The 27,444-nt window shown below is 36.4% G+C and overlaps 1 protein-coding gene across 4 annotated transcripts in view; it reads right to left on the bottom strand.

Annotated features, from left to right (window-relative positions):
* The window catches only part of ANKFY1 (ankyrin repeat and FYVE domain containing 1), a 90,909-nt gene that overhangs the window by 43,441 nt on the left and 20,024 nt on the right, over positions 1-27,444 (bottom strand). For 2 of the 4 annotated variants that reach the window (XR_013762385.1, XM_079130778.1), the window contains exons 2-4: positions 26,591-26,783; positions 22,715-22,833; positions 1,878-2,013 (exon numbers count right to left, since the gene is read on the bottom strand). Coding sequence is in view for 1 of the 4 variants with exons in the window: in XM_079130778.1 (XP_078986904.1) it covers positions 1,878-2,013; positions 22,715-22,833; positions 26,591-26,783 (448 nt within the window). In the remaining 3 variants the exon portion in view is untranslated. Of the gene's footprint in view, positions 1-200; positions 280-1,785; positions 2,014-22,714; positions 22,834-26,590; positions 26,784-27,444 lie in introns of those variants that run through there. The other 2 variants (XM_079130780.1, XM_079130779.1) reach the window with 2 other exon arrangements.

The raw sequence follows: 27,444 nt of genomic DNA, 5'->3' as shown, positions 1-27,444 counted from the left end.
ACATTGAGAAAAAAATTGTACTTTTTTCATACACATTCTTTATTTTTAATAAAAGAGTATTTTCCTGATAATACAAAAAAAACCATTTCTTTTTCATCAAATTGATGATAGTGTTGTAAAACCATCAAGATCCCTACATTACAAAATGAGCAACACCTTCACATTGAACTGCACACATTTGTCTGAGCCCTTTCACTTACTATCTCAAACGTGTCATTTCTCCTGCTGACAGTAGTGGGCACTCTGTAATCCACTCTTGGATCTCTTCCAGCTCTTAAGAAAGCCATGACAGAACAATTTAATACCCACAGCCAACAGTACAAATCTGAGCATCTGGTAATGTTGCTAGTTATGAAACCTAATCAGTCAATAAACAACAAATATTTTAATTAAAGAATCTATTATACAGATTATAATATTCTAAACCAACCTCAGGGCATTTTTATCAAAGCAATTTAATTTATAAGCAAATCTGACATGGTCAGTGAAAGAAAGCTCAGGAAATCTGGAAAAAATAATAATACTATAAACCACACTTAATCTAATTAAAATAAGTCTCGCTTTACTCTCAGATGGATCAAAAACTCCCCCAAACAAACAAAAGTTAATTGCAAGGCTTTGACAGTAAAATTAGCTTTGCTATTAAGCTAATACTACTTTGCTATAGAGCTTGGATCTGTTTGTTTTTTTTTTTTAAATTGTATTTAGATACTAAAATATACTCAAGCCAGCATCAATTACAGAGAGTTAGAAGTAACCTGTTTACTGATTTGCACGGGGCACTGGGGGCCATCCCAGGGGAAACATCAGCTCCACAGTGAAAACAGAACAGGCAGCTCTAAGCAACTCTTGGTTCTTTTATGTGAGAGCAACAGCAACAAGTGGAGCATCTCTTGATGGCTGAACCCAGTCCATTACCACCCAGGAGAAAAGCCGTTAAATCTTCATGTACCCAAGAGATTATAAGAGATCACTGAGTAATATAAAAAGATACTCCATCAACCAAGTTGACCACCAAGGGCCACATCTCCAACAGATGCTCAAGGGCATTCTGCCTGATATCATTTAGTAAGCATTTTATTTCCTGTTGTTCTAAAATGATAACTTGAGAGAGCAAAAAGGAAAAGGTACTATAAAAAATACAACATGCTATCTCCTTGGGACCTAAAAAGCAAGTAACTTAAATGAAGTGAGATCTTAGAAACACTGCCTATAAAACTTACTGAACCACACTTTCATGTATTAATTTAGGCCTTGGTGTATTTCCAAAAATAAAAGTATATAACAAAATGAGCAACACCTGCTTCACATTGAAGTGCACACATTTGTCTGAGCCATTTCACTTACTATCTCAAATGTGTGGTTTCTCCTGCTGACAGTAGAAATGTCAGTACTCTGTGACTCTTTAAAGAGCCAATACTTGAATCCACTCTCGGATCTCTTCCATCCCAGGTCTTAAGAAAGCCATGACAGAACAATTTAATTTACCCACAGCCAATAATACAAATTTGAGCATCTGGTAATGACTAGATGTATCAGAAGGTAGAATAAAATGTCAAAGAATGGGAGGGAAAGTTGAGGATTTGGATACTGGATAATAATATTTCATACTCAACGTACCAGTATACATAATTATGTAATCTCAGGTAACAAACCACAGAAAGAAAAGAGAATACCTAAAAGTTTTGGTAAAAAGTCAGCTTACAAGATAATACAAAACAAGGGAGATACCAGATTCTCTCCCCACCAACACCATTAAAAGAACACCTTGCAAAAGTTATTTACATTAGCAGGAGAAGCTGTTTTTCCAGAGCTTGGAATAATTAAAGCTCAGTCATCACCATCTGAGGTGCTCGAATATATCTGCTGTGACTTGCCTCTCCCTAAGGAGCTGTAGCTGAAACCGATTCGCTAGTTTCATCAATTCAGTCAGGAACACATCATCCTCTCTGAACTCCAGCTCATCTGTGTAGATCCAGCGAAGCATTGTCATCGTCACTTCAGGATTAGCATCTGGTTAAAGAAAAAAAGTAAACAGAAAAACTGAAAAAGCACTGAATGATGCACTTAGGCCTTCTTGAGGGACCCCTAAAATTTGATACCAAAAAAGTAAATTATGGGACACCCAAGTCAAAGCAATAGTCATTAAAAATGGCAACAAAGCAGTCTGGGCAACAGCTGACTCCAGGAAAATGTGAAAGTTTTGCATAGGGTACTGGGTGGGGAAATGAAACCACTAAAGATACAGATCCAATCAACTGGGGACAATATCTGAAACATAAGGCAAAAGTTAACATTCTAATAAAAAGATCTTATAAATATAAATGAAAAGATGGGCACTCGATAGAAAAATGAAAAATGGATATAAATAGGTAATTCAGAAAGATAAATAAAAATTGCTAATAAACATTATGAATTACCACATGCAAATTTAGAGCATCTTTTTTTCCCCTCAGACTAGCAGATTTAAGAAATAACTTTTCCACAACAATTATACACACAGATTATTATCCTAAGAAAACAACTGGGCAAATATGGCAAAATATAGTACTAAGAAACTCAGCATGGTAGTGTTTTTGATTACAAAAAACTGGAACAAAAATCTTAAAAATACAACAAGGGAGAACTGATTAAATAAAACATAGTATATATGCAGTGGAAAAATCTGCAGCAATTTAAACTATATCTGCAATGTGGATATTTACTATAGCAGGTAAAAATAGGCTAAAAATATAAGACATTATTTCCTTTATTTCATTTTTGTTATATGAATTCATGGTACATATATATGTGTATCCATGTGTTTGTGTGATATGTAACTACACATACTATATATACATGCAGTTTTGTCTATTTAAGGATAGGATATATATTAAAATACCAAATCAGTCATAATTAATAACTAATTTTCTCTTCTCTTTACCTTTTTATTTATTGAGTATCTATTACTTGTAAAAAAATTTTAAAGTTAAAATAAAGGCTATAGAGCAATTTGGAAGAACTGCTTGGGACAAAAATTGTGACATAAAATATCCAAACTATTATTTCAGAGAAAATCAATTTTTGATTAGTCAAAATAAGACTAATGAGAATGATGTTTGAAGGACCACTTGAAGCTGGGTGTGATGGAGTACGCCTGAAATCCCATCATCTCAGTAGGCCGGGCAGGAGGATCACAAGTTCGGGGCCAGTCTCAGCAACTTAGTTAAACCCTGTCTCAAAATAAAAATTAAAATGGGCTAGCAACTCTGAGTTCAATCTGGGAAAAAAAAAAAAAAATTTGAAATCATGGTCTTTACCAGTGGTTCTCAAAGTGTGGTCCTGAGCTGGCTGCCAGAATCAGCATCATATAGGAATTTGTTAGAAAGTCCAATTCTCAGGCCTATACGGGACCCCAAAATTCTGAGGACAAGATAAGCATTTATGTCAAAGTCCTTTATGTTACTTTGATATTCATGAAGGTTTAATAAATGCGCCAGGAAAGAACACCTCTGTCATCCCAGTTATTTGAAAGGTTGAGACAGGAGGATCCCAATTTGGAGGCCAGCTTGGGAAATTTAATGAGACCCTGTCTCAAATATAGAAAAAAAAAAAAGGGTTGGGGGTATAACCCATGGTACAGCCTAACATGCTCAAGGCCCTGGATTCAATCCCCAGTACTGAATGAGGGGAAAAATAAAGAAAGAAAGAAAAAGAAAAACTCGACTATTTAGAAGAAATGTACTAAGAACCAAGAACACTTTATTAATAAGTAGGCAACACTTCATTATCTCTGATTAATCCTCTGTATTCCAAGTACATACAGTGGGGAAGAAGGATCTGAAGAATGTCAAGTGGAATTGAAGACCTCTGATTTACGTGAAGCAGTAAAATTTACCATCATCTAAAATGATCAGATATTATAAGGAAGGAAAAAAAAGGCACAGTGGGGGGAAAAATGATACAAGTCATTATGTTAAGGTTTTATTTTTTTTATTTCTTTCTTGGTAATATTTTAAAATTAAACAGAGAGCCAGAGTCACTTAAACAATTACTTAAGAACGGCTACTTCAACCAAGCTGTAGGGTAAATTTCTTTGGACATTTTTTTTTCTTTTTTTCTTTTCTTTTTTTTTTTTTTTTTTGGTGGTGCTGGAGACTGAACGCAGGGCTTGCACATACTAGGCAAGCATTCTATCACAGGGTTACGCCTCCAACCCTTTTATTTCATGTTGAGACAGGGTCTTGGTAACTTGCTCAGGCTGGCCTTGAACTTATAATCCTTCTGCCTCAGTCTCCAGAGTAGTTGGAACTACAGGTGTGCACCACCACACTGTAAACTAGGTTTAATATTTAAATCATCGTAATGAAAAAGAAAAATAAAAAGTGGGTCATACAATTGTCCAGCGTTGTTCCAAATGTGAAAACAAAACTACTCCTCTCATATAGCCTGATCTTACAAAGATAGCTTATTCTTATCTGATAGCTTATTCTTATCTTACTTTCCAATTGCTCAAACCAGTAAGATTGATTTGTACAACCAACAAACTGAACTTAAATAATTTCCTGAGAGGGCTAAGTATTTCAAGCAAAATGAAGTTCAAGTGATTTCTAAGCTTTCTCATTCTTGTCTTGACTCTTCTCCTTTAATCTCCAAAATATATGGAGAATCAATTCACTTTTGGGACTCATACTAAGCAGCCAACTTAAGGGTGTATGCTTCCAATTTGTATTCTTTTAGGCAAACTGAACAGTCTGCTTTCAGCCTACTTAGAGGAACAACTACTTTAGGAAATAGCTATAAAAGTTGGATGATCCTGCATACGAGGAGTTCCCTTTTTCTTTTTTCCTTTTTGTACTGGGAAATTGAACCCAGGGGCACTCAACTACTGAATGACATCACCAGCCCTATGTTATTTTGAGATAGGATCTTGCTAAGTTGCCCAGGCTGGCCTCAAACTTGCAATCCTCCTGCCTCAGCCTCCCAGGTAGACTAGGAGTTCTCTTTAATGAGATCAAACCTAAGAGAAACTGGTTTGCCTCCATGCCCTGCATGGAGTATCTACTGCTAGAGGCACACAAACCTGAAAAACTGTGACTTCAAAGATGAAAAGAAAAGTAACAGCCACACTTCTGACTGTTGCACTATAGTATAGGATGATATAGACATTCTTTGGAGAACTTGAGATTTTCTATGTGGCCAAAGTTTTTATTTTATTTTTAATTAGATTTTAAATGAATGTTTTATAAGATATTGAAAATTAAGGGAATAAGCTTATCTGCATCCAGAATGAATTAATTCTGTTTTTTAAGTCCTCTAATCCATCAAAAGCTGAGAAATGTGTTTTGAATCTTCTACAATGACTTGGGTTTCTTTATTCCTTTTTTTTTTTCACTCTGGTTTAATTAAATTCTGAGTTTCCAATTATTTTCATTCTCTACATAAAAATTTTTTGATTAATAAAATTTAAAAATCTTGGTAGACTGTACCTTTAATCAATAAAAACATCTTCTTTGGTCAGGTGAAAGATGTACCCTTATATATAACCTCTTGGAATGAAATTAAACACTAAACTAAACCATACTTGTAAATAATCCCAAAGTCAAAAAGAAATACTAAAAAGACAAGAGTTTTAGTTCTTTTATGGCAGGGTAACAACCATCCCATTTTAACTGATAATAGTTAAAAATTATAGAAAAACAACTACCTAAGGATTTGGAAAAGTAATTGAAAGCAAGGTAATTATGAAGGAAAGCAAAACTTAAAAGAGTGACCACACTGGATGAGTTTCCCAATTCTTTTTTTCACTCTTTTGGCTCTGCCCTGAAGGTGAACTCTAGTAAAGAAGCAGAATTGCCACAGTGACCATAGGAATGGCTAAAATGCCAATAAAAACTGTCTTTCTGGCTAGATGAGCCAGGAAAAGAAGCCCATGAGGACTGAAGAGCAAGGGAAATTCCAAAGTAAAGACAGTCAGGAAAGGAGATCTTCCAATTTTGTGTATGAACCCACACTAGTTTTGAGCTCACCTCTGAGCTACTCATGCATGGGACAATCCAATCCCATCCTGGCTTTAAGAACTAAAAGTTGCTGGGCTTGGTGGTGTACACCAATCCCAGGAACTCAGGAGGCAGAAGCAAGGGAGGATCACAAGTTTGAAGCTAGCCTCAGCAATTCAGCAAGGCACTAAGCAACTTAGTGAAGACTGTCAAAATAAAAAATAAAAAAGGTTGTGGAGCAGCTCAGTGGTAAAGAGTCCCTGGATACATCTCCAGCACCAAAACAAACAAACAAACGGCAAAATTAAACAAAACAAAAAAACCTGAAAGGCTATCTAAATAGCTACCCATAGATGATCACACAGATTTTTCTGCCTGAATCTAGAGAGTCAACATTTTTCACAGGTTTATATAGGATCCAGAGTCCACAAAGCATAACAGAATATATCATGATATCCAAGATAAGAGCAAATCCAAAAGTATTAAGTGTGATCATTTCTTAGGTTAAAGACAATCAACAAAGTTGGGCACAGTGGTTCATGCCTATAATCCCAGTGACCTGAGGCTGAGGCAGGAAGATTGCAAGAGCAAGGTCAGCCTGGTCAATTTAGCCAGAACTTGTCTCAAAATTTAAAAAAACTAAATAAATTAAAAGGACTAGGGATGTAGCTCAGCAGTGTCCGAGGGAGGAAGGAAGCCAAATCAATAGATGCCAACCTGAGATGACTCAGATGCTAGATTTATCTCAGACTTGAGAGCACCCAGATATAACTATGCTCTAGAAGATGAAGGAAAACAAAGTTAAAATGAAAAGACAGACATTTTTAAGCAAACAGATGATTAAAAAGATCAATATAATTTACAGAACTGAAAAATACAATATTTATAATAAAAATTCACCCAACAGGCTCAAAATCAGAATGAAAATGGCAGCAGAAAAAGTCACTTATAGATTAACAGAAATTATCCTATCTGATGAGAGCAAGAGAAAAAAAAAAAGATAAACTCAAGGAGACTCGTGGGATAATAATAAATAGGTGTGTAATTTGAGTCTTAGAAGGAGGAACAGAAATATTTGAAAAAATGATGGTCAAGAACTTTCCTAACAGGGTGAAAAACAACAACAGATTCAAGATCAGTGAACTCCAAAAAGAAAATAATATACAGATACATCATATTCAAACAGATGAAAAGTAATCATAAATAAGAAGTCTTAATCATCTCGTACCCATTAGGATGGCCACTATCAAAAACAAAAAGTAACAAGCATTGGTAGGGATATGGAGAAATTAGAATCCTGTGTACTGCTGGTAGGGATGTAAAATAGTCCAGTCACTATGGAAAACAGTATGGCAGTTCCTCAAAAAATTAAAAATAGAATTACCAGCTGGAGTGTAGCTCAGGGGTAAAGAGTACAGGTACTGGGTTCGATCCCCAATATCAAGGGAAAAAAGTAGATAAAATACTATTTAAATTATACAAAAGAAGGCAAGACCAGAATACAAGAGGGAGAAAAAAGAGGATGAACAGTTTAAAAAAATGAAATAGTAGCCTTAGTTATAAAAACAAAAACATATTAAATATTAATGATCCTAAGCCAGGTGTGGTGGCACACACTTGTGATCCCACCTACTCCAAAGGCTAAGCAGGAGGATCACAAGTTTAAGGCTATCCTGGGTAACTGGGCAACATCCTGTCTCATAATAAAAACTTTTTAGAAAAGGGCTGGGGCATATCTCAGTGGTACGGTGCTTACCTACCACGTGTGAAGTACAGGGGTTCAACCCCAGCAACAACACACACACAGAACCTGTATTCCAAAAGTACAATATATATTAACAAGGACCTTTAAGGAATTGAGAGAACTAGGCAAAAAGAAATTCACAGAAAGACTAAACGGTCAACCACCTTGATGTAATTGACATTTTTTAAAGCATACTACAACCAACAACTTGCAGAATACATTTTCTTCTCAAGTGCCCATGGCATGTTCTCCAAGATAGATCATAGGCTGAGCCATAAAACAAGTTCCAAACAGATTTTAAGGTGTCAAAATCATATAAAGTGTATTCTCTGCCTGTAACAGAATTAAATTAGAAATTAATAACAATAAAGTATCTAGGAATACCTCAGATATAAGGAAAATAAGCAACATACTTCTAAATAGTTCTTGGGCCAAAGAGAACCAAAATCAGAAAATATCCTAAACTAAATGATAAATGTATAGGATTCAGCTACAGAACTGCTTATAGGGACTTAGAGCTTTGAATGCTTATATCAGAAGAAAATCTAGAATAAGTTATATAAGATTCCACTTTAAGAAACAGCAATTTAGCAAGACCCTAAGCAACTCAACAAGACACTGTGTCAAAGCAAAACAAAAGTCTGCAGGGGGCGGGGACTACACATGGCACCTAAGAAGCCAGACAGAAGGGACCATATGCTTTAGACTCCATTTATGTAAGTCCATAAAACGCAAACATCTACAATAACTGAAAGCAGATCAGTGGTTGCATGGGGATGAAAATGGAAAAAGAGGGAGATCACAAATAGACACAAAAAAACTTTTAGAGAGATGGAAATGTTGTTGTTATTATTATTATTATTATTATTATTATTTTGTAGTAATGGGGATTGAACCCAGGGCCAATCACATGATAGGCAACTACTTTACCACTAAGCTACATTCCAGACCTTATTTATTTATTTATGATTTTGGTACTGGGGATTGAACCCAGGGGCACTTTACCCCAGTCCTTTTGAGATAGGGTCTTGTTAAATTGCCTGGGTTGGCTTCAAACTTGCAATCCTCCTGCCTGTCTCCTGATATTGTCACTGGTATTATAATTGTGTACCACCACACCCAGACAAGTCCTTTATTTTAAATCGAGACAGAGTCTAGCTAAATTGGCCAGTCTAGCCTCAAACTTGCAATCCTTCTGCCTCAGTCTCCTCAGTAGCTGGGATTACAGGCAAGTGCCACCCTGCTCAGCAAAATGTTAAGATTGTGGTGATGGATTCACAGATGTATTCATAAGCCCAAAGGAATCAAACTGTACATTTTAATTTCAGCAGTTTATTGGACTTCCATTACAACTTAAAATTTAGAATAAAAAGAAACCAGCAGTTAATGGATTCTGCAGTCACACTGCCTGAGTTCAAACCTCAGTTCCCATATTTACTAGCTGAATGATCCCTGGCTAGCTAGTTAATATGCTTCATGGTCTCATATTTAAAATGGATATAAACAATAATATTACCTTTGAGTGTTGTTTTAAAGATAAACCAGTCAATACAGGTAAAGCTCTTAGCCACTAGGTAGTAACTGCTATCTAAAATTTCACTATTATTATAATAACTATATAGAAATTAATCATAAGGGTAAGAGTACCTATTAAAATATTTGAGGTACAATCAAATTCATACAGTGAAAAAGTTACAGACTTCAACTTTTTAGAATATGAGATAAGCCCTGTGCAGGGGCCCAGGCCTGTAATATCAACGAATGGGGAGGCCAAAGCAGAATTCCAAGTTTGAAGTCAACCTCAGTAATTGTCTCAAAAAAAAAATATATAAAGGACACACCCACTGGGTTCAAGCCTCAGTACTAAAGAAGAAAAGAAATGAGATAAAAGATTAATTAGTTGCTCAATTTAAAGAGTGAAATAAAAGCTGGAAGAATTCCACAGAAATATTCAATACAGGTAATAAGAAATAATTGAATTGGCTAAACATAAATTAAAAAGAACAATTAAACAATCCAAACCAAATTTGAATAACCCAACACAGACAAATTTAGTAAAATTAAATATTAGAGAGAAAAACAAACAAACAAAAATCAACATTAGGATTGAGTAAACGGATACAAGAAAAATAAAATAGATTTTTTTTGAGCTCTAAGAGAATGATCTGTGGGGTGGGACTGAGATGTTGGCAGGAGGACATAGGCTGTTTGAGTGTCCTCATGATGTGAGAGTTAACTTCCCTTAAAAGTGAGCAATTCAAAGGAGAGAGCAAGGAGAAAGCCACAATGCTGTTTATGAACCTGTCTCTGAGGTAATATGTTCTCACTTTTACCACATTCTATTAATGAGAGGTGGGTCAGTCTATCTTTAAGAGGGGCATTAGAAACTATCTTTGAAGGGAGGACTATTGAAGAATCTGTGAGCATACTATTAATTAATTTATTTATTTATTACCAGGGATTGAACCCAGGAGCACTTAACCACTGAGCTACACACCCAGCCCTTTTTTTATTTTGAGACACGGTCTCACTGAATTGCTTAGGGCCTCTCTAAATTGTTGAGGCTGGCCTCAAACTTGCCTCAGCCTCCTGAGTCACTGGGATTACAGGCATGTGTCACCACACCAGGCTTGTAAGCATATTTTAAAACTTTCATAGAGGTCATCAAAAGGAACACAGCACAATTTAATGATGAAACTGAAAATCTGAGCTAGTAGTCACATAATATTCAACAGATGTTAAGTATTACTGTATCTCTTGAAAAGCTGAAATAGCACACACCCTTCTGAGTTTGCTGCAGTACCTTGGGGTGTTTCAGAACAGCGTTTGGGAACCCATGCTCATTCCATTGCATAATGCAACCTCCCCAGGTAGTGTTCCAGTGCATAGCTTTGTTAACCAGAATGAAAAAGAGGAAAGAAAGATGTTTTCTACTCTTTAGAATGGCTTCAGAGGACCCAGAACACATTCCAGGAAAGCTGAATAACTCATACCATAAGCTCATATGCCAGGAAATCATAAGATGATGCTTATGATACTTGAGAAAGCATGCAAGAAGACCTAGCTTCAAAACAGCCATTCTAATGCATTGGAAACTCTCATGTTAGCTGTTATGGGAGGCTATAAATAATCATTGTGCCTGAAGCAAACTGCTTTAACTGACAAAAACATGAATACAGTGCTCTCCTCTGGCCATCAAGATCTGTCACATTCTCTTGGTCTAATAACATATACTCTCTCTTCCCAGTTGATCGAACAATATCTTTATATTTTTTTCCTTATTTTTATTAAACTACAGTTGACAAAACTACATATATTTATAATATACAACATCATTTTTTGTTGTTTTGTTTTTGTGGTACTGAGGTTCAAATCCAGTCCCTCAGGCATGCCAGTCATGCACTCTACCACTGAGTTACACTGAGATGATCTGTCATCTCACAAACTTATATCTTGATACTTAATAAAAAGCAAATTTATTCTTTTTTTTGCATTTACATTTTAAAATAATTTTGGATTTAGAGAAAAGTTAGAGCGTTCCCATCTACCTTCTATCCAACTTCCCCTAACATTAACATCTGATACAATCATAGTACAATGACCACACTTGGCTAATTAGGTTATATATACAACATTATGAAATAATTACTGATGTTATTTTGCCAATTTTAGCAAGAAAGTCTTTTTTAATATCCAAAATCCAACCATAATTCCACACTGCATTCATTTGTCTCTTTACTTTCCCCCAATCTGTAATAATTCCTAAGCCTTTCTTGTCTCTCACTTTAACACGTTTCAGTAGCATTGGTCAGTAACCTTGTGGAATGTTCCTCAGTTAAGGTTTCTTGATGTTTTCTCTGGATTAGACTGAGGTCATGCAATGATGGAAAGAATCTTACAGAGGGTGCCTGCGCCTTTGTCAGCACATATCACAAACAATACATTTTACTTTTTGAACTTTTTGATTTAATAAAAGCTTTTCTTTACATCCAACTTACTTCAAAAATATTTGTTATCTGTTGTATTTTATAAATTCTTTTTTTTTTTTTTTCTTTTTACTTTCATGGTACTAGGGATTGAACCTAGGGAATTCGCCACAGAGCTATATCCCCATCCCAGCTGAAAGCTACATTCCCATCCCAGTCCTTTTTATTTTTATTTTGAGACAGTGTCTTGCTAAGTTGCCAAGGTCAGCCTCCAACCTGTGATTCTCAGACTCCTGAGCTGCTAGGATTACAAATATGTGCCACCATACAAAGCTGAACTAAAATTCTTATAATAATCAACAGCAGAATTAATAAGATTCTGGCTCAAAATAAATTCCAAAAATATTAAAAAGGGCTGGGGATGTAGCTCAGTGGTAGAGTACCTGTAGGTTCAATCCCTAGTATGGGTAAATGAAAAAAGAAAAAAAAAAAAAAAAGAATTTAGAACTGAGGATTCTCTTTTTCTTTTTAAGAAACCTCAGTAAGACAAAAACTTCAAAAGAAAAATGCAGAGCTTAGGAAGTACATTTTTCTATAAATATAAGCTTCATGCAAGTAAGAATTTAATTTTGTTCACTGCTGTATTGCTAGCACCTTGAAAAAAATCTGCCACTCAATTTTGTTATATGGATGGAATGATTTTCAGAGGCAAAAGACCAATAAATCCATAAAATTATTTCATCAAGTCTGTTCATGTGGAAAAGTTCAACTTAAAACACAGCTTTTATGCTATTTATATACTTGTTTACATGAGCCTGTTTTCAATCTCCAAATTGTTGGCCAGCAATGCAGTGTTGGTGCTTCTAGGTATCACATAACACAGGCTTCCAAGCACTTTTAGTTGCTGTGACCTCATATTTAAGCATTCACACATATTCCCAGCAGGACTGCTGGGAAAAACAAATAGAACCATATATCCCTCCCCCTAACACACTTGAAAAATACATTTTATAAAGAAAAGTAAGGATGCTACACATTCTATTAGTTATCATGGTAGTTGCCTAAAACCCATTGGCTTTGAAGTAGATTACTCCGAAAAAGCAAACCTGACAGCAGGATCAATAAATGCTTATTATGTACAACAGAAGGAGAGACCAGAGACTTTTTGTTTGGGTTTGGTTTTTTTGGAGTGCTGGGGATAGAACCCAAGGCCTTGAGCTTGGTAGTCAAGTGTTCTACCACTGAACTACATCCCCAGCTGCACTCCAGGAACATTTAATGGAATTAACATTCTCCTTTCCTACACTCCAGAAAACCTGACTCACAGTGAAGCAATCTTGTGACCACAAAACACTGATTTTTCAATGTTAAACAGTAAAAAAATTCAGTACAGCCTGGTATACATGTGTAGGCTGACTATCCCAGTGACTTGGAAGGTTGAGGAAAGAGGACTGCAAGTCCCAGAGCAGTCACGGCAACTTGCTGTCTCAAAATAAATAAAAAGAGCTGGAGTTGTAGCACAATGATGCAGCGTCTGTGGGTTCAATCCCCAGTAGCACAGTTTTAAAAAAATATATTATTTTCAGCATAAATAAAATTTTAAATTCAAAGTTTAAATAAGGCTTTTTATACCTTAATGCAATTTTCTGTGTTCTTACATAATTGTTTGTTCCAGAAAAGAGTCATTTTGTGGAGGAGATCAAAGATGGCAGAGTACAGGGAGACTGCATAACTTGTCACTCCATAACTTGAGTTTCAAGCAGAGGATATCTGTGTCTCTGTGAGGCAATTATTGCTGCTCATCGATTCCCTGCTGTTTACCCCATTTGTCTACTGCAATCAAATGCAATCTGCCAGCATATCAACTACTTTTTGAGTGCAGATTGCTCACTGACTGGCGCCTACCATCCACCAAATGCCTCTTGACTGTCCATGGCCTGCCTTTCAATTACCCATCACCCACTGCCCGAGGTTCACCTATCGATGGTCCCACAGCAGCTAGCAGTCCCACCGCAGCATGCCAGTGGATCGCCAGCTGCCTGCTGTTGCCTGGAAGTCCACTCTCACAATACCTGCAGGTTTGGTTACATGTGGCTGCCGCCATTTTAAGAAAACAGCCAGGACCTGTAGGACACCTGGCCGAACTGACTGAGTCCCGTCTCCAGGACCCCTCAAGCGCGACCAATCACTCCCTGCTTATGGGGCCCTCAGACCGACTGACTGCTCCCCGCCAACAGAACCCCCAGACCAACTGACTGTGCCCTACCACCAGGGACCCCCAGACCGAAAGACTACCTCCCACTCCAGTATCCCTCAAACAGACCAACCACACCCCGCCTCCAGCACCCCAGCCTACTACACCCACACCCTGTGCTGCAGCTCCCTGTTTGCCAACACATTTGGAAGCCAGAGCAGCCAGGATTATCCTGGAAGCCGCATCTCCCATCTTTAGGTGGGGCAAAACTCATCCTGAGACTCCTGCTGGAGACTAGAAGCTTACTGTCAAGTACCTCTCATGCATTAGGCTACTGAAGACTGGGAGGTTTGAATACTATATGACTGCTATAGTGTAAATTTCCTTTTTTTCTCCTTATTGAAAAATTTTAAGTTTTTATTTCTTTACTTTTCTTGCACCATTTTCCTTTTCTTTACCTGTTCCTTCAGTCTTTCTCCCTTTTCGCATGCAAACAACCAACTCCTACTGATTATACTTTCACTCTTTCTACAATCTAGAACTTCTATATACTCTTTTCTTATCTCATTAACAGCTACATCCTACACCCCTTCCCACCCTCTTTGTCCTACGTTAGAAACTGCAGACCTTATTGCAAATCTATTTGTTATACTGTAAATAATAATTAAACTCATTCTGTTTATTATGACAATATTGTTAAGGTCTTCACAGGGGCTATTTGGTTTAGGGCTGCATACTGTCCATACTGGGTACTGCTAATATTGATCTCCCCCTTAAAGAAAAGGTTTTGGAAACCTATAGGGTCACTATAAGCTATAGGGGGAAAACTGCAATACCCCAGATCTGCACTGCTAGAGGGGAAGATACATGAACAACAGGAAAAAACAAGGGAAAAAAATGATCCAAACAGATCTAGATTCTAAATTAATAGACTCCAGTGACAGCATGGTAGAAGAAACGTCAGAAAAGGAGTTCAGATTATACATAATTAAAATGACTCCAGAAGCAAAGGGTGAGATAAGAGAGCAAATGCAGGCAATGAATGATCACACCAATAAGCAGTTGAAAGAGCAACTGCAGGAAGCAAAAGATCATTTCAACGAAGAGATAGAGATTCTCAAAAAAAAAAAAAAAAAAAAAAAAAAAGACGGAAATCCTTGAAATGAAGGAAACAATAAACCAAATAAAAAACTCAATAAAAAAATCACCAAAAGACTAGACCACTTGGAAGACATAACCTCAGATAATGAAGACAAAATATTTAATCTTGAAAATAAAGTTGCCCAAACAGAGAAGATGGTAAGAAATCATGAACAGAACCTCCAAGAACTATGGGACATCATGAAAAACCACATTTAAGAATTATTGGGATTGAGGAAGGCACAGAGATACAAACCAAAGGAATGAACAACCTATTCAATGAAATAGTATCAGAAAATTTCCCAAACCTGAAGAATGAAATGGAACATCAAATACAAGAGGCTTACAGAACACCAAATGCACAAAATCACAACATATCCACACCAAGGCACATTATAATGAAAATGCCTAACATACAAAATAAAGATAGGATTTTGAAAGCTGCGAGAGAAAAGCATCAGATTACACATGGGGGACCAATACAGACATCAGCAGATTTCTCAGCCCAGACTCTAAAAGTTAGAAGGGCCTGGAACAATATATTTCAAGCTCTGAAAGAACATGGTTGCCTACCAAGAATCCAATACCCAGCAAAACTACTCTTCAGATTTGAAGACGAAATAAAATCCTCCCATGATAAACAAAAATTAAAAGAATTTACAAATAGAAAGCCTGTACTACAGACTATTCTCAACAAAATATTCCATGAGGAGGAAATGAAAAACAACAATGCAGGTCAGCAAAGGGAGGAACTACTAGTCAAAGGAGAAACCAAGTCAAGTTAAAAACCAAAAATAAGTCCAAATGACTGGGAATATCAATCATATCAATAATAATCCTGAACGTTAATGGCCTAAACTCATTCATCAAAAGACACAGACTGGCAGATTGGATTAAAAAGAAAGACCCAACAATATGTTGCCTTCAAGAGACTCATCTCACAGATAAGGACATCCACAGACTAAAGGTGAAAGGATGGGAAAAAACCTACCACACACACGGACTCAGTAAAAAAGCGGGGGTTTCCATTCTTATTTCAGATAAAGTAGACTTTAAGCTGAAGTTAGTCAGAAGGGATAAAGAAGGACATCTCATACTGCTTAAGGGAAACATAAATCAGGAAGTAATAACAATCATAAATATTCATGCCCCCAAAAATGGTGCATCCATGTACATCTAACAAATCCTTCTCAATGCCAGGAATCAAATAGATCACAACACAATAATTCTGGGTGACTTTTAACACACCGCTCTCACCACTGGATAGATCTTCCAAACAAAAACTAAACAAAGAAACTACAGAACTCAATAACACAATCAATAACTTAGGCTTAACAGGCATATACAGAATATTCCATCCATCAACAAGCAAATTCACTTTCTTCTCAGCAGCACACAGAACCTTCTCAAAAACAGACCAAATGTTATGCCACAAAGCAGCCCTTAGTAAATGCAAAAAAACAGAGATACTACCTTGTGTTCTATCAGATCATATGGAATGAAATTATCAATGACAAAATAAACAGAAATTACTCCAACACCTGGAGACTAAATAACATGCTATTGAATGAAGCATGAATAACAGAAAACATCAGGGAGGAGATTAAAAAAATGCTTAGTGGTAAATGAGAATGACGATACAACATATTGAAATCTCTGGGACACTATGAAAGCAGTACTAAGAGGAAAATTCATTGCACGGAGTGCATTCATGAAAAGAATAAAAAGTCAGCAACTAAATGACTTAACATTACAGCTCAAAACCCTAGGAAAAGAACAGAATGACACCAAAAGTAGTAGAAGACAAGAAATAATTAAAATCTGAAATCAATGAAATTGAAACAAAAGAAACAATTCAAAAAATTGACAAAACAAAAAGTTGGTTCTTTGAAAAAGTGAACAAAATAGACAAACCCTTAGCCACACTAACAAAGAGGAGAGAGAAAACTCAAAATTACTAAAAATCATGATGAAAAAGGAAATATCACGACAGACACCACTGAAATACAGAACATAATGAGAAGCTACTTTGAAAATCTGTATTCCAACAAAATAGAAAATACCGAAGACACTGACAAATTTCTAGAGACATATGATCCTCCCAAACTGAACCAGGAGGACATACACAATTTAAACAGATCATTATCAAGCAATAAAATAGAAGAAGCCATCAAAAGCCTACCAACCAAGAAAAGCACAGGACCAGACAGATTCTCAACCAAGTTCTACAAGACCTTCAAAGAAGAACTCATTCCAATACTTCTCAAAGTATTCCAGGAAATAGAAAAGGAGGGAACCCTAACAAACTCATTCTATGAAGCTAATATCACCCTCATACCCAAACCAGACAAAGACACATCAAGGTAAGAAAATTTTAGACCAATATCCTTGATGAATATAGATACAATGATCCTTAACAAAATGCTGGCAAACTGTATCCAAAAACCTATTAAGAAGATAATGCAACACAATCAAGTGAGGTTCATCCCAGAATGCAAGGTTGGTTCAACATCCGTAAATCAATAAACGTAATAGACTTAAGGATAAGAATCATATGATTATTTCAATTGATGCAGAAAAAGTGTTCGAGAAAATACAACACCCCTTCATGCTCAAAACACCAGAAAAAATAGGAACAGTAGGAACATACCTCAACACTCTAAAGGCTATTTGTGCTAAGCCCACTGCCAACATCATTCTTAATGAAGAAAAACTGAAAGCATTCCCTTAAAAACCTGGAGAAGACAGGGATGCCCTTTCACTACTTCTATTCAACATCATCCTTGGAATACTAGCCAGAGCAATTAGACAGACTAAAGAAATAGGAAAAGAGGAACTCAAGCTGTCACTATTTGCTGATGACATGATTCTCTATTTAGAGGATCCAAAAAACTCCACCAGAAAACTTCTAGACCTCATAAATGAATTCAGCAAAACAGTGGGATATAAAATCAACACATATAAATCTAAAGCATTTTTATACATAAGCAATGAAACATCTGAAAGGGAAATGAGGAAAACAACTCCGTTCACAATAGCCTCAAAAAATAAAATAAAATACTTGAGAATCAATCTAACCAGAGGTGAAAGATCTCTACAATGAAAACTACTAAACATTGAAGAAAGAAATTGAGGAAGACCTTAGAAGATGGAAAGATCTCCCATGTTCTTGGATAGGCAGAATTGATATTATCAAAATGGCCATACTTCCAAAGGCACTATACAGATTTAATGCAATTCCAATTAAAATCCCTATGACATTTCTCATAGAAACAGAAAAAGCAATCATGAAATTCATCTGGAAGAACAAAAGACCCAGAATAGCCAAAGCAGTCCTGGGCTGGAAGAGTGATGCAAGAGGTATCACAATACCAGACCTCAAACTCCACTATAGAGCAATAGTAACAAAAACGACATGGTATTGGCACCAAAACAGACAGGTAGACCAGAGGTACAGGATAGAAGACATGGAGACATACCCACATAAATACAGTTAACCTCATAATAGACAAAGGTGCCAAAAACTTACAATGGAGAAAAGATAACCTCTTCAACAAATGGTGCTGGCAAAACTGGAAATCCATATGCAGTAAAATGAAATTAAACCCTTACTTCTCACCCTGTACAAAACTCAACTCAAAATGGATCAAAGATCTAGGAATTAGACCTGAGACCTTTCACCAAATAGAAGAAAAAGTAGGCCCTAATCTCCATCACACTGGCTTTGGACCAGACTTCCTTAACAAGATCCCCATAGTGCAAGAAATAAAGCAAGAATCAATAAATGGGATAGTTCAAACTAAAACATTTTTTCTCAGCACAGGAAACAATAATGTGAAAAGAAAGCTTACAGAGTGAAAGAAAATCTTTTCCACACACCCTTCAGACAGAGCCCTCATCTCCAAAATTTATAAAGAACTTAAAAAAATTTACACCCAAAATACAATGCACCCAATTGATAAATGGGCTAAGGAAATGGACAGACACTTCACAGAAGAAGATATACAGGTGATCAACAAATATATGAAAAAGTGCTCATCATCCCTAGTAATCAGAGAAATGCAAATTAAAACCACCATAAGATTTCATCTAACTCCAATTAGAATGGCTATTATCAAGAACCCAAACAATAGTTAAGTGTTGGCGTGGATGTGGGGAAAAGGTCACACTTGTACATTGCTGGTGGAGTTGCAAATTGGTGCAGCCACTCTGGAAAACAGTATGGAGATTACTCAGAAAGCTTGGAATGGACCCACCATTTGACCCAGGTATCCCACTCCTCGGTTTATACCCAAAGGACCTAAAATCTGCATACTACAGTGATGCAGACAAATCAATGTTCACAGCAGCTCAATTCACAATAGCTAGATTGTGGAACCAACATCGATGCCCTTCAATTGACAAATGGATAAAGAAACTGTGGTATATATATACAATGGAATATTACTCAGCCATAAAGAATAAAATTATGGCATTTGCTGGTAAACGGATGAAGTTGGAAAATATCATGCTAAGTGAAATAGGCCAAGCCCAAGAAACCAAAGGCCGAAAGTTTTCTCTGATAAATGCGTGACAATATATAACGAGGGAGGGTGGCAGGGGGAAGAGAAGAATGAAAGAACTTTGGATGGTGTAGAGGAAAATGGGGTGGAAGGGGGTGGAGGATAGAAAGATAGTAAAATGAAACAGTATTACCCTATGTATATGTATGATTACATGAATGGTATGAATCTACATAATGTACAACCACAGAAATGAAAAGTTGTACCCCATTTGTGTACAATGAACCAAAATGCAGTCTGTAAAAATAAAAAATATTTTAATAAGAACATAAATAGTCATTTTGTTTTCTCACTCATTAATTTTAGTTGCAGTCCATATTTCACAATCACAAGTAGAATTATGATTAACATCAAAGCTGTCTGAATTACCTGTGATAGTATCCTAGAATTCAGATAAGATTTTAAAAAGTAAAAATATTTCATAGTACTGCTACCCAATTACTTTCTAAAACTGTCAAATGGTTTTATAATGTCACTGGCAATGTAGAATAGCACCAATTTCTTGGGCCTCAAAACAATTAGGATCATTATTTTCCATTTTTTTTTATATCTTCTATTCTTTGTAAACTATGTTCATATAATTAAGACCCTATTACAAGATGGGTACAGTGGCAAGCACCTGTAATCGCACAACTCAGGTAACTGAGTCAGAAGAATCACAAGTTTGAGGTCAGCCTAGCAACTTAACAAAAGCATGTTTCAATGAAAAATAAAAACAGCTGGGTGGGGTGGCACACACCTGCAATCCTAGCAGCTGGGGAGACTGAGGCAGGAAGATCAAGAGTTCAAAGCCAGCTCAGGAAAACAGCACTAAGCAACTCAATGAGACCCTGCCTCTAAATAAAATACAAAATAGGGCTGGAGATGAGGCTCAGCAGTAGAGTGCCCCTGAATTCAATCCCTGGTACCAAGAACAAAAAGAAAAAAACAAATAGGGGCTGGGGTTGTGGCTCAGTGGTAGACCACTTGCCTAACACACATGAGGCACTGGGTTTGATCCTCAATACTACATAAAGAAAACAAAACAAAAGTAAACTACACTAAATAAAGAAAATAAAGATATTGTGCCGTCTACAAATAAAAATATATATTAAAAAAAAAAAAAAAAACGAATGGGATAGGACTCAGTGATAGTGCATCCCTGGGATCTATCCCCACTACCAAAAAAAAAAAAAGACCTTACTACATGTTATGCAAAGAACAGCCCAAGATCTAATGGATTTTAACATTTGTTCATGCCATGCACAGTGGCACATGCCTATAATCCCAGTGGCTCAGATTGAGACAGGACAGTCACAAGTTCAAAGCCAGCCTCAGCAATTTATCAAGGCCCTAAGCAACTTAGCAAGACCCTGCCTCCAGTTTGCTCTATATGAAGTCAGAAGTATGTGGCTTCAAAAGATTCCACTTTTAAAGAAGAAAAACTATACTCTGAGATTACATTCACATGGACTGGTACCCTTCTATAGAGACTGTTTACCAAGCCAATGTTTTAGTTTTAAGCATGTTTACACACGCTGTGTATGTGTATTTGTGTACTTTATGTATTTACAACTCAACCTCAAGGTAAACCCAAGAAATTATCACAAAGATTCAGAGTTCATTCACAGTAAAGAAGCATGAAGTATTTGTTCCCCTAAATCCATGAGATAAATACCTTCTTATCCTTTACAACACTGCTCAGGTATTAACCACGTCTGATGCCTTAATTATCAGTCCAATTTAGCCTCTTTTGTATCACATATTTTAGCAATTGTATTTATGGTCCTGGCCTGATATGTTAATTGCCTGTTTTCCCCAACAGATTATGAGCTCTACACGGCAGGAAACATATTATAATTCTCTTGGTTCAGGGAAAACAGAACATTATAAAGTGGTAAACTTTCTGAATAAAGACATAATTCAGAAGCATTTCATACAACTTACTGCTTCCACAAATATGTCCTTGGTTAGTTGATTATTTTTTGGTTTATGCTGTGCTGGGAATTAAATCCAGGACCTCACACAATAGGCAAGCATTCTACCACTACACTACACCCCCAGTCCAATAAGTCCTATCTTAAGGACTTATGCTTGGATAATCTCCTCATCATATTATAATTCTCATAACTATTAATAACAGAATTAAATTAAAACGTTGCTTTTTGTATATCTTTAAACAACAGTTAAAACAAACATTAAGTACCCCAATGTATCTCTTAATATTCTTTTAAAACAAATTTTATTGTGTATATTTAAGGCATATAACATTATGTTATGAAATATAAAGATAATATGATTACTATAGTGAAACAAATTAACCTATCTACCACCTCACATAGTTACCCAAATCTATTAAAAAAATTTTTTTTTTTTTTTGGTACAGGGAATTGAACCCAGGGGCACTCTATAACTGAGCTAAGTCCCCAGTCCTTTTGAAAAATTTTTTAGTTTCAAACAAGGTCTCACCTAGTTGCTTAGGGCCTCCTAAGGTACTGAGGCTGATCCTGAATCTTTGAACCTTCTGTCTCAGTCCCCTAAATCACTGAGATTACAGTGATCAAACCCAGTGCCTCATATGTGCTAGGCAAGCACTCTACCACTGAGCTACAACCCCAGACCAAGACAGGGTCTTGGTAAGTCGAACAGCCTGTACTCAAATGCAAAATTCTCCTGACTCCACCTCCTGATCACGCCTGGTCCAAAGCTATTAAAATTCTAAAGATTAATGATATCCTTTGATTTTGAAGAAAAAATTTTGTTATTCTTTAGAGTAACTGTTACTTAGAGTTAAGTACTTATAGAACAGAAAAAGTATCCTGGAAGTTATAAAATTTTAACCCACTTTGCAGCAGGACTTTCTTATAGCATAGGAAGAAATTTTTTTCTGCACATATGTCTATGTTTATGACATTATCACTATATGAAATGAGCTTATGAAATACTATTCCTATTTCATAAATCCTAATGACATTGTACATACATATTTGAGATTTTTATTAGGAATTAAACACAAGCATCTACACCAATTGAGATTCACCAATTATTTAAGTAGTTTCTGGTCTCCATCAATTGATGAGAAAAATATTTTGCTTCCACTAACCACAAATATTTCAAAATGACACAACATAACTTTCTGCCAGGAGTTCTTGTGCTATCAATTTCATGACCCTGATGGATCAGAGGCTCACCTGACAGGTCCAGTTCCTCAGTGGAAGACAAGTTGGCCAGACTCCAGCTGTCACTACGGGCTGCCAGGACAAACTTGTGGGCACTGATGTGCCTGCCTCCAACCTTTATCTTCAGATCACTGGTGAAAAAATTCACAGATACAAAAAGAAAAATATCATCATAACTAAAAATAACCAGGACTCACAACTAATAAATACATGGATATTGACTGATCAACATGCATCTGCAAAAGAGAAAAAAAAACCACAACAATATTATTTCTCTACTAGCTCTGAATCTAATGGATCATGTTTACAATGTTGTTGGAAATGTTTTCTGACTGCTATCTTTAATTCACATGGTATCTGTGCTTTTAAATGTAATTCCTACAAGTTAAGTAGGATAATTATTAAAATTCATATATAATTTTTTTCAGAACAGATTAAGATAAACCATCATGGAGAGAAAGATGGAAAGCTTAAACCCTATGATGACAGCTCTGAGACTATGGGGCTGCTGTGCTCTATATTAATGCTCAAGCAAGTTAGTTAAGCAGAAAAACTATAAACAAACTAACTTTGACAAATCAGTCAAGAATACGGAAACCAACACCTATTATCAGCAGAAACACTTAGACCTAATAATGGTCATTTATTAATCAATGATTTATAAAGAAATGAGATGGGAAGAAATTTTTTTTAAATGTTTCCATATTTATGACATACCATTATGGCTTCCCAAATAGATATTTACACTTACCTCTGAAATGTCAATGCTAAGGGAGAAATACATCTGGGCAGGTAAAAATGATGACCCACTGGGCTGCCATGAGCATGTGCCATATGGCCATGTTGGCAGCAATGCAGTCATTCATTAATGTCATCCTGTTTGTATTTATATGTTCCTTTTTATTTTCATATAACCCTTTAGAATTATTTATTAGGTTGAAAAGCCTTTAGAAATTAAACAGACAAAAACTATTACATGGGGGAGAGAAAAAGAAGCTATTACATGAATTAACTCATCCACATAAAAGGAGATTAAAGGAACATTGTTTCTTCTTCTTCTTCTTTTTTTTTTAGTGGTACTAGGAATTGAACCCAGGGCTTCATGCCTGCTGGAAATCCAAAGCTAGTCTTAGCAACTTAGCAAGGCACTTATTAGCAGCTCAGTCAGACCCTGTCTCTAAGTAAAATATTTTTAAAAGGGCTGGAGATGTGGTTTAGTAGTGAAGTTCCCCTGAGTTTAATCCCTGGCACCAAAAGAAACCCCCAAAAAACAGAATTAGAACAAGCGGGGTGTGGTGGCACGTGCCTATAATCCCAGTGACCTTAGGAGGCTGAGGCAGGAGGATCACAAGTTTAAAGCCAGCCTAAGCAACTTAATGAGACCCTGTCTCAAAATAAAAAACCTAGGAGCTGGGGAGATAGCTCAGTCAGTAGAGTGTTTGCCTTGTAAGCGCAAGGCCCTAGGTTCAATCCCCAGCACCAAAAATAAAAATTAAAATAAATAAAAAACCTAAAAAAGGTCTGAGGATATAGCACCTTTGGGATCAATCCCCAGTACAATTAAAAAAAAAAAAAAATTAGAACCTTAGAATTTAAATGAATTTTCACTGTCTGTACTGTTTCAACTATTACTTTACAGCCACAAAAAAAAATCTAAATTGAATATTTCTATAACACTATTCATGAATGTCAGGTCATTTTTTTTTACTATCTTTTGTAGTCTGACATACCAAAGGGAAATAAAGATAAAGATTTCATTAATAATTTCTAAAAACACAAATCAGAGTTAGGGGTATAGCCCAAGGGCACAGTCCCTGTCCAGCATGTGAAAAACCTGGGTTTGATCCCCAACACTTCAGAAAAGTAAATTTAAAAAAGCACTTCCTTTAAAATATGAAAACTAGGATGTTATCTCTGGAGAGCAGATACAATTTTACAAACACTTCAATAAGAAAAAAATACAAATTTGGATGGTAAAATATTGAATACAGTAAAAATAACATAGAATCATCAATTTTAACTACCTTATGAAGAAAAAAGCCTTCTCTTGAAAACTAAAAGAAATATACCAGTTTCTTCCACATTTCTCAACATAAAAAATTTAAAAGTGTATATCAGTTACTGAAGTTACCAAAATGCACATAAAAATAATAAATTCTTCAACGAAATGCAGGCTATGGGATAAAGGTAGTTTTTTTAACATCTTGGTAAAAAGATACTTGCTTTAAAAATTGATTTCCCAGTTTCAGTTACCCCCTTCTGAAGGGCTCAGTCCTTTGTGAAGGTTCCATTCCCCACCTCTTACTCAATTATAGATAATAGGTAATAACAACCTTCTTTAGGGAAAAGGCAAGTTTTAAAAGCTGAAGGGAGACACGCTGATATCATAAAACCATACTATAACTGAGCATGTAAAAAGTGACCAGACAAATCTGTCCAGTCTCATTCCCATCTTCTTAAAGGAAGAGCCTTTAAGCATGGGAGAGACATGTCTATAACAGACTTATGTTGGATTCCCTTGGGCCAGCAGAAAACAGTTTTCATTTGTCTATGGAAAAAAGCAGAAGGAAAGACAACAAACTATGTTTGACAAGAAGTTACTCGTACTCAATTTGTGAAACTGTCCTTTACTTAGAGCATATACCCACTCTTTTTAGAGGGGAGGAGAGGTATTAGAGTTTTCTTTCTTTTAGAAATAATGAAGATGGTAGGTAGTAGTTCGGCATTTTGATCCATTTTAAGTGTTATAATTTATTTGGAATTTTACCAAGTCTTACCTAGTCCAATCATCTATGTCCCTTAGGGCAAAAATCCTTTCTTCTCTGTACATTCACGTCTCTTTTCCATATCCACTAACTCAGTTTGGTCCTCCATCATTTCTGATCTGTACCATGTGCAACATCACAAGCGTTCTCTCTGCTCTTATCTTTACAATTTCACCTATATGACCTGACCAGGTTTATCTTCCTAAATATCACTTAGATTATGAGAATACTCAAACTAAAATACACTCTACTGTACTTCCTGGAGAATCAACTCCAAACTCCTCACCTGAGCATCCACTATTCTCCTCGTAGGTTCCCACATACCCTAAACTGTCCTCTAAACCTTCTGTGTTTTCTCTGAGCCTTTTCTTAGTCACTGCCCTTACTTATAATATCACTGTCTTTATCTACTGAATCCCATCTATCCTTTAACATCTATCTCAAAATTCATTTAATAACAACAAATGATAATTAGGCACTTACTATGCGCTCTTCCAAGTACTTAACATATATTTATTAAGTGAAGCCTCACAATAACCCTTAGGTAAGTAGTACCTAATCTTACAGATTAAGAACTTAACCTGAGGTCACATAGCTAATAAATGGCCAGCTGGGATTTTTCTTTTCTTTCTTTCTTTTTTTTTTTGGAGACAGCATCTCACTAAGTTGCCAAGGCTGGTCTCAAATTGGCTATCTTCCTGCCTCAACCTCCTGTCTAGCTGGGATCACAGGTGTGTGGCACCATACCCAGCACCAGCTAAGCTTCTAACATAGGCTGTATGGCTCCACAAATGAATAGTCAAACTGTATTGCCCACTAGATCAAGGACACCTTTCACCATCCCAAGAGAAATTAACCTCTCCCCTCTGAATTCCCAGACACGTAAGCTAGTTTCTGTCTGCATTAGCAAAGCTATCATGATTCCCACGCTCTGTGCTAGACAGAAGCAATAAAGAAGAGAGAAACACTTTGCTTCAAGGAACTTAAATGCTAGAGAATAAAGACTTGCTGATAATCCTAATTAGAGAGAAATGAATTTGGCAAAAAAATAAAATATTGCAGTATGTTGTGATGTGGCCCAGGAGTAAAGCAAGAGGGCTCACTTCTGTATCCAGGAGCTTACCTGTACTGCTCCTGCTCATAGAGGTCTGCCACTATTGTTAGCAATCGGCTGATGAAGGACTCACTGCTACTTTCCTTATTTGCTTGCGCAGCCAAAAGAGTGCATCTCTTCTCTGTCTCTGCCAACTTCTTCTGCAGCTTGACATACTCTTGTCGGAGAAGCATCAAGTGCTTCTCCAACTTGGACACCTCCTCTGGAAAGGAAACAAAGAAGCAAATTTACCAGTGCAGGTATAAAACAGACAGCATTCAATACTCCCTCATTCCACAGATGGGAAGCCAAAAAAAATTGAGTCACATGACAATTTTATTTCCTGGTAATAGTCCTACAGGATCAGGAATGGCTCTGTTTCTAAATGCTGGTCTCTGGGCCAAGAAGATCACCAGACATACACAAATTTGCAGGACCAGCCCTGCAAATTCCTTATCATAAAGTCAGGCATCTCAAAAAAAGAAGGCTATCAAAATCACCTAGGAGATTTTTTCAAACCAGTAGTAGTAATAACTAACTTTTATATGTCACATGGTCTTCTAAAAGCTTTACATGAATTCTGTCATGTAATCTTCATGAAAACCCTATAATGTAGGCATCATTACCAGTAACACTTTACTGAAAGGACACTGAGGCACAGGGAAACTACAAATTTGCCCAAGGTCAGAAATCTTGTGAGAAGCAGGGCTGGCGAATGAGAACAGGCATTTGTATTCCAAGGGCTATGACTTAGCAACCACCACCCTGCACTACCTGACACTCTCCTTCTTCAGGTGAGTACTGAGGCAGTCCATAATGGTCCAAATATGTTCATATTCCAGAGTTGTGTTGGGACAGAAAAAAAGATTGAGAATCACTGTATC

Source organism: Sciurus vulgaris, assembly GCF_902686455.1.
Source record: "Sciurus vulgaris genome assembly, chromosome: 3".
Taxonomy (NCBI): Eukaryota; Metazoa; Chordata; class Mammalia; order Rodentia; family Sciuridae; genus Sciurus; species Sciurus vulgaris.
Note: the sequence above shows the minus strand (reverse complement) of the source record. Positions and strands in the feature narration are given on the sequence as shown.